Here is a 12135-nt window from a genome sequence, read left to right as displayed (position 1 = left end):
AGGAGCAGTCTGGTCAAGAGAACCACTGACTTCTTTAGCGCTGACAACATACACATTAAAGGTAGCCCACATGGCCTCCTCAGAAGTGTGGGTTATCTCCTCATTGGATAAGGTATTGCTGCTTCCATAGGCGGAATCATTGCCTTCCATGTAGGAGACCAGTGTTCAATTCATGGTCAATGTGCCTCAAGCACAGTCACTACCCATCTATTCAGTGGAGGCTTACATGGGGCTGGGATGCCCAGTGGGTTCCCATGGAGCTTCCCGATGCCGAAGAAAGGCCTGGTGAAGACCAGCCAATGAAAACTCTAGGGAGCAAGGAGATGTTCCTCTACCCATGATGGGGTGGTGCAGGACCAGACAGCATGGGGGGCTGTCATGCCCACAACTCGACAGCAACTGACGACAGGAGTGACTCGCTCGCGTTGGGCAAGTGTGAATTGCTTTTGTTGGGAAAACTGACCAGGAAAAGGGTGAATCTCGCAGAGTGCACACCCTAAGCTCTATGAGACAACAGATAAGGAGAGAAAGGGTCCGGGAGGGTTTTCTGGGGCGATTAGTGTACAAACTGATCCCTGGCTGGTTTGAAGAGGCGGGAGAAGGTTCTGGATGGAGGGAATGGAGTACTACACAAAGGCCCTGAGGCAGGCGAGGGCAGCAGAGCTGACGGTTGCAACTGCACGTCAGGCGTCGGGCTGCAGCAACAGGACAGGAGGGCATGCTGAGAGGCGAGGCGGACACAGAGGGCTTCCTCTGCTTGGGTAGAAACAGTGGGTCCGGATGGGCAGTGCTGCACAGATCTGAGCGTGCTCTGTGCTTGGAGAAACCAGTTTCCTTAGAGTCAATGTCAAGTTATGGTGACCCCATGGGTGCTCCACTGGTCTTCCGATGGCTGATTCCCCAGAATTAGATCGCCAGGCCTTTGTTCTTGTGCTTTTGCTTTTTATGAATCATGTCATTGGGAGCGCTTACAGATATTATAGCAATCCATAATTCAGTTAGATCAAGCATAAGCTTGCAATTGCTACCACCATCAGTTTCAAAACATTTTCTTTCTTCCTGAACTCTTTGGTATCAGCTCCCATATATTCCCTCCCTCCCCCACCCTATTTCCCAGGAATCTATTATATTATTATAGATATATTTGCCATATCTTACACCATCCACTGCATCCATTCACCTGCAATCCTATTATTCATTCCCCTCTAGTGCGGTTATCCAATCAATCATTGTGGCTATCAGCTCCCCTTTCCGTCCCTGACCCCCTCGTCTTCCCATACCCACAGGGAATCATTACTCCCATTACTGCTTCTGAAGGGTGATCTGTCTTGCCTTTCATGCATCAAACACTCTTAATTATACAAATGAGCATATGCAGGTCTAACAAGATTAATGAGTTGAAACAAAAACCATAATAGTAAGGGGAGGAAATATTAAAGAACTAGAGGATAAGTACGTGTTTCATCAATGCTATACCACTCCCTTCCATGAACGTCTCATCCCTTCCATGTGGCCCTTCTGAGAGGGATGGTCCAATTATCTTACAGGTGGGTTTGGGGTCTCTACTTTGCCCACGTTCCTTCACATCAAGTTGAACTCAAACCTCCAGTTTTTGGGATCACAGCCAAGCGAGTTCCTGGTTTACACTATCCAGCAAAGTGTGTTCATTCCTGTGAGGGATTGGAGGCGTTCCTCCTGCTTAGTGTGTGAGCTGAAGGTCCCACGAGACCCCTTCTATCCAGCGATGGGGGCTCGGGATCAGAATGTCTGCAGAGATCTCCCTGCATGTCCAGCTTCTCTGCCTGTCTTGACTGCTTGGGGGATCTGAACTCTCGGTTCTGTCCACAGGTGACCTGGTGTCCCGAGCTATGCATCACCTGCAGCCCCTCAATGCCAAGCACCATGGCAACGGCACCCCGCTGCACCACAAGCAAGGGGCGCTCTACTGGGAGCCCGAGGCCCTGTATACCCTCTGCTATTTCATGCACTGCCCACAAATGGAATGGGAGAACCCCAACGTGGAGCCGTCCAAAGTCAACCTCCAGGTGGAAAGGTAAGACAGGCCTGGCCTTAGACGGCCAAAGAGAGGCTCTCCTCTCCATAGCGCCTTGTGCTGGGTGGGTGCTGCCTCCAAGGTGGGGAAAGAGTTGGGGACGGGAGAGATACTGGGTGTAAGAACTGCCCAGATGCCTGAAACTTGCTGGAGGGTCCACATGGGCACCTTGTGCCCGGAGATGCATCTGAGACTGGGATAGAGGCTTTGGAATGGATTTGTATAGGGATGATCCAGTTCGGTACTTTGCCCAGAAGGATCAGAACAGTTTAAAACAAAACTGGACCTCCATTTATTTCTTCATCTGTAAGGAGGGACGCCCATCAGATCCTTTCATGGGCCTGTCTGACGGTGAAATGCATCGGACAGTGCCGGGCACATAGCCAACTGAACTCAAACAAACTCACCGCCATCAAGTCGATGCCGACTCATAGCTACTGACCCCTAGGAGCGGGTGGAACTGCCCCTGCGAGTTTCTGAGACTGTAACTGTTCACGGGAGTGGAAGGCCCCGTCTTTCTCCGGCAGAGCGGCTGGTGGTTTTGAACTGCCGACCTGTGGTAAGCATCCCAATTCATAACCAGTATGCCACCTGGGTCCTAGCACATAGTAAGTGCTCAGTAAATGCTCGCTGTTGTTACTGCTGTTGTACATGCTTTCCGCACGTAGCCAATCAATGCCCAATATGGGCTCGATGCAGCGCTCCTTTCTCCGCTTCTTGGTTCAGGGGCATCTTGAAAAGCTCATTCGATGTTCTGTTTCTGCCAGAGAGGTTTCGGGTGTCATCTGACTCGTAGGCAAAACCACATCTCCTGGCTTCTCCTCAGAGGAGGAGTGTGGGCTAGACAGAGTGCTGGGGGGTTGGTTGTGTCTGGGTTTTTAGAATCTCAATTTGACATCAACGTTTCAATCCAGTCTGGAGCGGGATCAATCTGGGGATGACTCGGGCCTCCTGGTGCCCAAGCCAGGTCAGTGGGTTTGTTACCTACCCCAAATGGGCGGGTGGCAAAAGGCCCATGATCGCTGGGCAAAAAACAAATCCAAAACTGTGATTTCTGTGAGGGTGAATCCTAAGGGTTGAGGGGACGGTGCCCACCAGCCTCGGCCTGCTGATAAAACTTGAGGTGGCACTGAGGGGTCTCTAGCTCGTCCATCCCAAGACAGTCGTGAGATCTGTCTGTCTCATCTTCCTCCACTTTGTCCCCGACTCCCGTCTCTCTGCGGATCAGCCCCCTCTGCATCCCCAACCAGGCCCTCCTCCTCTGAGCTCCTGGATCTTCTCATGGCTCCCAGCTTCCTGCTTTCCACTGCTGAGCTTCACGCTCTCAGGCTGGTCTTCTCGAGTTACCTTATTCCCTGTGCCCAGCATGACCTGAAGCCTGTCGGGGGGCATGGGAGGGGTGGATGTATGCCATTGTGTGTGGCCTATAAGCTTCATGAGGCTGCAGCACCCATCTGTTTGGGTCACCACTCCACACCCAATGCCTAGCTCTCTATTGGAAGCAGAGTGGGAAGTCAACAAGCAGTGGTTGAGAGAAAGAATTAGCAAATGCATTAGTCCCACCATTCTCCCAGCCGAAGCCATCATCCCCCCAGCCTCTAAAAGCCTGTGCAACCCAGCCAGAGCCCGGCCCCACACTCCTCCTCCTCCTCCTCTCTTCCTTTCTACCCCGTCCAAAACCAGTCAGCAGGCGCCTTGCTCCTGAACCTCTGGCCTCTCCGGCCTCTGTGTTCCTCTCTACCCTGCCCGCTGCTCCTGCTGGTGTTCAGGACCCTGTCCCCTCTTATTGCAGCGGGTGCAGTGGATGCAGAATGAACATAACACAATATTTGCCATTCACAAGGGTGGGATTCGAGGTTTTAAGTATACAGGTGTGTGTCTGCTTAAATGATGTCTATTTGAACCATTGTGCTTCCGTAGACTGTATTGTTGTTGCTGTCGTGAAAGGGAGAGCATCTTCTTTGACTTATGTTATCTTCCTGTGGTGGGTTTCACCAGGCCCAGACTCTTGTCGCTGGACCATGGGGGGTGGGGTGGGGGGGACACAAGCAGCAGAAGCAGAGGGCAGGCTCTGGGTGTGGACTCTTGGACTTGGTCCAGAGGGCTGCCAGAGACCATGTGGGCAGTGAGGCCAGGCTGCTTTTGCTGCTCAGGTGGATAGAGCAGTGGGGGGGGGACTCCCTGCTCCCCGCCACCACCAGCCCCCCCACCAACGGCAGCAGCAAAGATGGAGAGCAGAGTAGACTCCCCTAAGGGTTTAGTGTGGTGTCCACGCAACATCGAAATCACACCGCAACCTATCTCCCAGCCTGTAATGGGGGCATTCCCCGACACACTCCTGTCCTCACAAGGGTAGGTCATTATCACCAGCAATTATATCAGAGCATTCCCATCCCCCAAACCTTGTACCCAGTCACCTCCAAATCTCAACTCCCTTGTTCCCCAGGTGTCTCGCATCCTCAAGCTGATTCACCTCGTGGTGACGCCTGTGACAGAGCAGAGCTGCTCTGGGGGGTTGGCGTGGCTATCATGTTCCCAGGAGCACATGGCCAGTCTGTTCTTCTGGGCTGGGGGCTGGCTTCACACTGCCCACCTTGGGTTCTTATCACAAAACCTCCTCATCCCCTGACAATCACCAATCCGCCTCTGGTCTCCACCTATTTGCCAAGTCTGAACATGTCCTATAACGTGCAGCGTTTGTAGCTCAGAGCTGTTTCTCCAGTCACCTCTGTCCATTCTGCTCAGGGCCCTGCATCTGAAACTTGTGGAATGCAAGTCCCCTACAGTGACACCCGCTCCCACCTCCTGCCCAGCACAGTCCATAACTCCTAGCACCTTTAGTGAATGAAATGCCAACATTCAGGGACCCCATGATCCGGCCCCTGCCAGCTTCTCAGACCTCATCCCTCACTCACATTCTCCAGAACACCAGACTCGCTGCCACTGAGTCAATCCAACTTAGAGCAACTGTACAGGACAGGGTGGAACTGCCCCTGCGGGTTTCCCAGACCGTGAGTCTTCATGGGAGTAGCAAGCCTCCTCATTCTCCCACGGACCGGCTGGTGGTTTCAAACTCCTGACCTTGAAGTGAGCAACCTAATGTGTAACCACTATGCCACGAGGGTTCCTCCCATCCAGCACCAGAGGAATGTAAAGGGGCGTGTGCACACACACATAGGGCTCCATGGCTACAAGAGGCTATTTCTCTCCATGTCTTGGCTCTCGCCCGCCCCAGTGTCTGGCTGACATCTCAGCACCTCAGTCAGAGGTGAGATGATTCTCATATCATTCTGTTTGTTCGTTTCAAATTCGTTCCCAGTGGCTTGGAAACACGCTAAAAGCTTCCGTGTTGACAACAGAGCGTGTGGGCGGCATGCTCACCCTGCAGCCCCAGGTAGCAGTGGCATTACGCTGTCCTAGGTACAGTCACTAAGCAGCCTTGGTGCACAGTGAGTTCCATGCCGGGCTACTAACCAACTGCAAGGCAGTGTTTCAAGCCCACCAGCCACTCCACAGAAGAAGAAGGAGGCCATCTTCTAAACGTCTCAGAAACTTATAGTCTCAGAAACCCCAAGGATCGTGGGGCTCTTTTTTTTAATAAATCATTTTATTGGGAAGCTCTTCTAACCATCCGTACATCCACTGAACTCCATCATCAGTGGAGTCATGTGATTGTGTCGTGGGTCACTTTGACTGCAAACAGACTCAGTTGGCAAACTGCTGATGGGTCCCCAAAGACCAGAATTCCATTCCTGTTGCTTTGTTGACTGCACGGTTTCCATGTCCCCCTCTTGAGACTAATTCAGGATCGAGAGTGTCCTTTCAGTGACTGTGAGTGTCAGGAGACTATCCAAGGACTTGGGTCAGAATGCACCTTAGTCCCCAAAGTAACCTCCTTTCTTTTCAACATTTAAAAGAGGTTTTGTGCAACAGAGTTGCCCAATGCGATGCGTCATTTGATCTCTGGACTGCTACTTCCATGAGCATCGGTGGTGGATCCAAGCAAGACAAAACGCTAACATCAGCAATGTCGGGACTCTGAGCTTCCAGGGGCAAGTTTCCCAGAGGCACGGGCCATCAAGCAGAGAGTAGAAAAGAGGACACGGCCCCAAGTCTACTGGCACCTTGCTCCTATTCTTTCCGTTTCACCTTGGCTGGTTTTGTCAGCCATACAAGACTGCAAAGCATCACGTTTATTGAGGCCCTTCCCTTTGGTCCTCAGCAGAGGGTGGGTTTTAGAGACTCACAGACCTCTAGATTTGGGGTCCCAGCTCTGCATCTTCAGAGCTCTGAGGCGTCCCCCAAAGTGTTGCACCTCTTTGAACCTCTTTTATTCATCTGCAAAACAAGAGCAAGGCCGGCCTCCTGGGACAGGTGTGGGAGATGAATTAGGGAGAGTGCGGCCAAGGTGGGAAATTCACCCACTCCGAAATCAGAGCTGATAGTACACATTTCTTTCTTTATTTCTTTTTACTCTGCCATACCATTCTTGGTATCCTTGTAGAGCCGGTATGTGGTTCTTTCTAGAAGAAGCTCTATTCTGGTTCTCTGATGGAAGAGCCTTTGGTCTTTCACATCTGAACACACACATGGAGGGACGTCAGCGGAGCGAGGGCCTCCGGCTGGTTCCCTTCAAGTGTTGACACCAGCTCCCCACCAGAAACTCCAGATAAGACATTTCAGGGGGCTGTGGAGGGCAGGTCTCCAATGTGGAGTCGTCTCTCTCCTTCCCCCCTACCCCAAGCCAAACAACTAACTCCCTTTCTAGCACAGTGCAGTGGAGCCAGGGGACCAGACAGACAGATGTCCAAGAAGAAGGTCTGAACGAGCTTCAGCCGGTTTGTTGGTCCGGTTTCTTTGTACCCACATCCAGCAGAGAGCCTGGGAAGTAACTGTTGGCTGAAATATGGGCTGGATGGCTTCACACTTCAAGCCGCCGCCTCTGGTCAGAGCGGACGATGCCCTTGGCGGGAGGATTTGGAGCGAGGCCCGCCCGCCCTGTCTGATGGTTTCATGTGGACGCAGCTGCAGAGTCCCTGCATTTGTTTTGGATGGTTCTCTTTTTCGCTGTGGGATTGGTACGAAACCTGATGCCAGTGTGAAAATTCTGCAGTTTTAAGTTTTTCCAGAACTTTGGCAAGGGTTTCTTGAGCTTAGAACACATTTCAGGTACATCCTGTTTTTAAGTCAGATTCCATAAGATGGACGGCCATAAATGAAAACTCACTGCCATCGCGTCTGTTCCGACTCAGGGCGACCCTACAGGACAGTGCGGGACTGGCCCAGTGATAGGAGGAACCTGTCACTCTTGACGGGAAGCCAAGTCTTCCTCCCTTAGAGCGGCTGGTCAGTTCTAACTGCTGACCTTGGGGTGAGCAGCCCAACGAGTAGCCATTACGTCACTCTTCTCTTCTAAAGAGAAGCTCAGTGTCACTGAGTCCATTCTAACTCAGAGTGACCCCAGAGGACAGAGTGGAACAGCTCCTCTGGTTTTCCATGACATTTAGATCTTTACACGAGTGCGCATCTGTCTCCCAGGGAGCAGCTGGCGGGTTTGAGCCACTAGCTTGTGATCAGCCGCTAGATATGTAACCTGCCTCACCACCATCGAGTCACTTCCAACTCCTCGTGACCCTATAGGACAGGGCCAGGGGGCAGTGCCCCTGGCAGGTTCCAAGACTGTAACTCTTTATGGGAACAGAAAGCCTCGCCTTTCTCCTGTAGAGCAACTAGGGGTTTCAAACTGCTGACCTTGAGGTTAGCAACCTCACGCATCACCGGACGCCTTTATTTCCTAAACAGTACTGATCAGTGGGAGCACCTTATTCATGTCGATGGTTGTCAGTGTTGGTCTCGGCTGTCAGGTTCACTCTGACTCTTGGCGACGGATCAGAAACGCACCCCAGACTGCAATCTCTACGAGAGCTGGTTCCCCAGCTCTTTTCTCCCATGGGGCTCGGGGGTGGGGGGCTCCAAATGGCCAGCCTTTGGTTTAACAGCTACGTGTTTAGCTGCGTGTTGGCAGTCTGGGTCACACGTGATGGCAGTTTGAACCCCAGTCTACGGCAGCATTTCCCTCCCCTGCGTCATTCCTGGAAATGTCCATGATTTCTAAATGGCCTGGCCACAGATGAGTTCAGTCATGGGCTACCACAAGTGAGAAAAAAAAGTAGTGGGATAAATTGGATTATTTTGTTATTTCAGGCAGCTGGGAGATGTCTGGGAGGGACAGTGAGCAGGCTAGCCAGAAGACAAGCCAATCAGATTTCTCACCATTCCCCAGTGTCACAGAACAAGCCAGAGTGTATGGCGACGTAGTGGCAGCTCTCCCCATTTCTGCAAGCAGACAGTACAACAGACGTGGAACACTGGCGAAGGGAGCAGACAGGAGCACACGACTAACAACCGCCCACTGCCTGGGGAACCCCCGAGCTGGGAGACAAACAGTCCTAGCAAAGGGAGAATTTACACTTGAAGAAACTGGCTTCATACCGTACACCTACCAGAAGGTTAGACGTTGATAGTATTCAAATGCATCTTCCCTGATACTGTCCACACTTGCGTTCCTGAGGCTCTTTGCCTTCCCAGATACTGCCTTGGGCAGCCTTGTCAGCCTGCAAACAACTCTTCCCTGTCCTTGTCCACTGGAGAATGTGAGAGTCCGTGGAGGTGGGGAGAAGTTCCACGATCTTTTCGTTCCACTTGTCCATGAACCGCTTGAAGCCAGGTCGTCTGTCAGAATGAGAATGGAGGCATCGTTGACCCGAGCAGCGGCTCCATCAGGATGCTCAGGAGAGGTGAGCCTACCTTGACTGGTAATGCGGAAGGAAGGCCTCCGGGGAGGGAGAGGCGAACAAAGGATGTGCAAGTCCTTTCTCTTTCGGCATGAGAATCCGACCTTGAGTTATGGTTCCCCTGGAAACCCGATCCACATTGTCACGTCCACTGTGTTACTAAGCAACGTGCTTCCAGGATTGTCGATCTTTCTGGGAGCAAAAGACAGCCTCACCTCCTCATCATTCAAACCCAAGTAGATTTGAACCGCTGACCTTGTGGCTTCTCATCCAACCATGGTGCACCAGGGCTTCTTATTAGCTACACCTCTCACAGTTTCACTGGCTCACCCACACAGGTGAAAATCAAAATACTACTCCAGTGTAGGGACTCCTGGGCCAACACTTGAAACCTCAATGGGAAGGAGGAAGAGACGAGGAATTTTCTGGTTCCCTAAACAAGAGCCCAAAACACCTCTTCCCAGAGGAGGAGGCTCGCCATGGTCTCCACGAGGCAGCAGTCACATCTGATGCATCCTGCAGTCTCTTCGTCTGCCCAGCCTCAGAGGCCATGGGTGAGGGGCACATGGGATGGCCGAGGACCATAGATTACGCTTGTTCTCTTAAGGGACCATGTGCAGGCTTGTTGTGTGGCCTGGCCCGGAAGACTGACCACCGTAGAAATGGTTCTTGGGCAAAACTTCCTGTTGAGCTTTAAAGAGATGGCTTAGGTTGTCCAATACAAGCCGTCTTACTAGCCACCCTTAACGGGTAAGGGTGACGTCGTGAAGCACCTCTTGGCAGGGACGGACTGAAGGACACAATGATGCAAGGCGTAAGTCACATCACACAAGGACATTGTATGAGACCACTGCTGATAAAAAAATAAATAAACCAAGAATAAGGTTTTTGTACAAAAAAAACCCAACGAGCCACAATCCATTTGTAACTTGAGGGTTGTCTGTGAGTTATCACAGTGTTTCTGAACTACAGAGGGGAACTCATTTGTTGTTGTTGTTGTTGTTGTTGTTGTTGTTGTTGGCAGTGAGTGAGGAACCCTGTTGGCCCAGGGTCAAGGGCTAACCCAAAGGTGGGCGGTCGGACCCATCTGTGATAGCTCCTGTCGTCGGGGTAGGCTCCTTGAGCAAGCTGTGGAATTTCCAGCATCACACAGTGTAAGACAGGTTAGCGAGTGGCTCCATCTCCTTCATTTGTCCCATTGAGCATGTCCTGTCAGCAGGCGACTTGTCTGTCACTGTGCCATCCCATGGATTCCGCCTACAGGACAGAGCACAACGGCCCCCATTGGGCTCCCGGGACCGCAATCTTCATGGGTGCAGATCACCAGGCCTTTTCTCCCACAGAGGAATGGCTCAGACTGCCCGCCTTTCTTTTAGCAGCTTCGAGCTTAGCTGTGACACCACCAGGAGTCTGCAAGCAGAAGAATGGCGACAGTTCATTGAATTCTTATTTAAGTGCCAAGCACCTGCCTTTCTGTGCATTAACTCACTCAGGCAGCAGAATAACCCCACGGAGACAGATTATTGCCTTGTAGCCCCGTGGGGAAAGTGAGACATAGCAAGAGAAGGTCATTTGCCCAAGGTCACAGACTTAAAAGTGGCTGCCCAGGAAGCTGGCTCCAGGACTCCATCTCGTCCCTGACACCGAGCCACTGTGTCAGCCACAGAGGAGGAGCTGGGGGCCCTACACATTCCTGCCTTGCTCAGCTCATGAATCGTCAAAGGAAGACAGAAATGCAATGTGTCACAAGAAAGGTGCAGAGACTGCTTGGGAGCCAGGGCAGACAGCACTAGGGTCAGACTTTGAGAGATGGAATCATTGGAGGCTGGGAAGGCTCCCAGGTGAGACATCTCAAACAGGAGAAGAGCCCGGGGTAACCCGCAGCTGGTACACACAGGGTGTGGCTGTTTAACTTGCTGCTGAAGCGGTTGAATAAAGAATCAGAGAATCCGGTGATGTGGAGGGGAATGCAGTATGAGGACCAGAAGGCCGAATGCCTAAGAGATGCAGGTGACACATGCTTTGCTTCTGAACATGAGGAGGATGGGAAGCACTTGCTAATGATCACAGATTGCAGTCTGATTATAACTCAGTGAACAGAAGACTGAAATCCTTACAACTGGACCAATAGGTCTTAAAGGCTTGAAGGTGAACAAGCAGCCATCCAGTCCAGAAGCAATACAGCCCACATGGAAGAAGCACACCAGCCTGTGTGATCACGGCGTGTCGAAGGGATCAGGTATCAGGCGTCAAAGAACAAAAAAAAATTATATCATTGTGAATGAGGGGGGAGTGCAGATTGGGGACTCAAGCTCATCTGTAGACAACTGGACATCCCTTTGCAGTGGGGTAGCAGGGAGGAGATGAGCCAGTCATGGTGCAGTGTAGCAACGATGAAACATGCAACTTTCCTCTAGTTCCTAAATGCTTCTAACCCCCACCCCACACCCCCACTATCATCATCCCAATTCTACCTTACAAATCCGCTAGACCAGAGGATGTACACTGGTACAGATAGGAACTGGAAACACAGGGTATCTAGGACAGATGATCCCTTCAGGACCAGTGATGCGAGTGGCATTACTGGGAAGGTTGAAGGAAGGTGGGGTAGAAAGGGGAAACCGATTACAAGGATCTACATATAACCTCCTCCCTGGGGGATGGACAACAGAAAAGTGGGTGAAGGGAGTTGTCAGGAAGTGTAAGATATGATAAAATATAACAATTTATAAATTATCAAGGATTCATGAGGTAGGGGGAACAGGAAGGGAGAGAAAAAAAATGAGCTGATACCATGGACTCAAGTAGAAAGCAAATGTTTTGAGAATGATGATGGCAACAAATGTACAAATATGCTTGACACGATGGATGGATGTATGGATTGTGATAAGAGTTGTACAAGCCCCTAATAAAATGATTTTTTTTAAATTTTAAATCTGGACCAATAGGTAAACATCACAATAAATGGAGAAAAAGTTAATGTTATCAAGGATTGTGTCTTGCTTGGATCCAGGACCAATGGAAGCCTCAGTCAAGAGATCAAAGGATGCGCTGCATTGGGTCCATCTGCTGCCCAAGACCTCTTTAGAAAGTTGGGAGGGAAAGATGCTTCTGTGAGGACTAAAGTGGGCCTGACCCAAGCCATGGTATTTTTCCATGGCCTCGGCCGCATGTGAAAGTTGGGCATTGCATCAGGAAGACTGAAGGGAGTTGATGCATTTGAATCGTGGTGCTGGCACAGAATATTGGGAGTGCCGTGGTCTGCCAAAAGGACAAACCACTCTGTCT

General features: G+C 51.3%; 1 protein-coding gene across 1 annotated transcript in view; it reads left to right on the top strand.

Annotated features, from left to right (window-relative positions):
* ABTB3 (ankyrin repeat and BTB domain containing 3) overlaps positions 1 to 12135 on the top strand; it is a 321566-nt gene that overhangs the window by 199872 nt on the left and 109559 nt on the right. The window contains exon 3 of the mRNA XM_075551027.1: positions 1849 to 2053. Coding sequence (XP_075407142.1) covers positions 1849 to 2053 — 205 coding nt within the window. The remainder of the gene's footprint in view (positions 1 to 1848; positions 2054 to 12135) is intronic.

The sequence above is a fragment of the Tenrec ecaudatus genome, chromosome 6 (assembly GCF_050624435.1).
Source record: "Tenrec ecaudatus isolate mTenEca1 chromosome 6, mTenEca1.hap1, whole genome shotgun sequence".
NCBI classification, from domain to species: domain Eukaryota; kingdom Metazoa; phylum Chordata; class Mammalia; order Afrosoricida; family Tenrecidae; genus Tenrec; species Tenrec ecaudatus.
The sequence above is the reverse complement of the archived record's forward strand: the minus strand, read 5'-3'. Positions and strand labels throughout refer to the sequence as shown.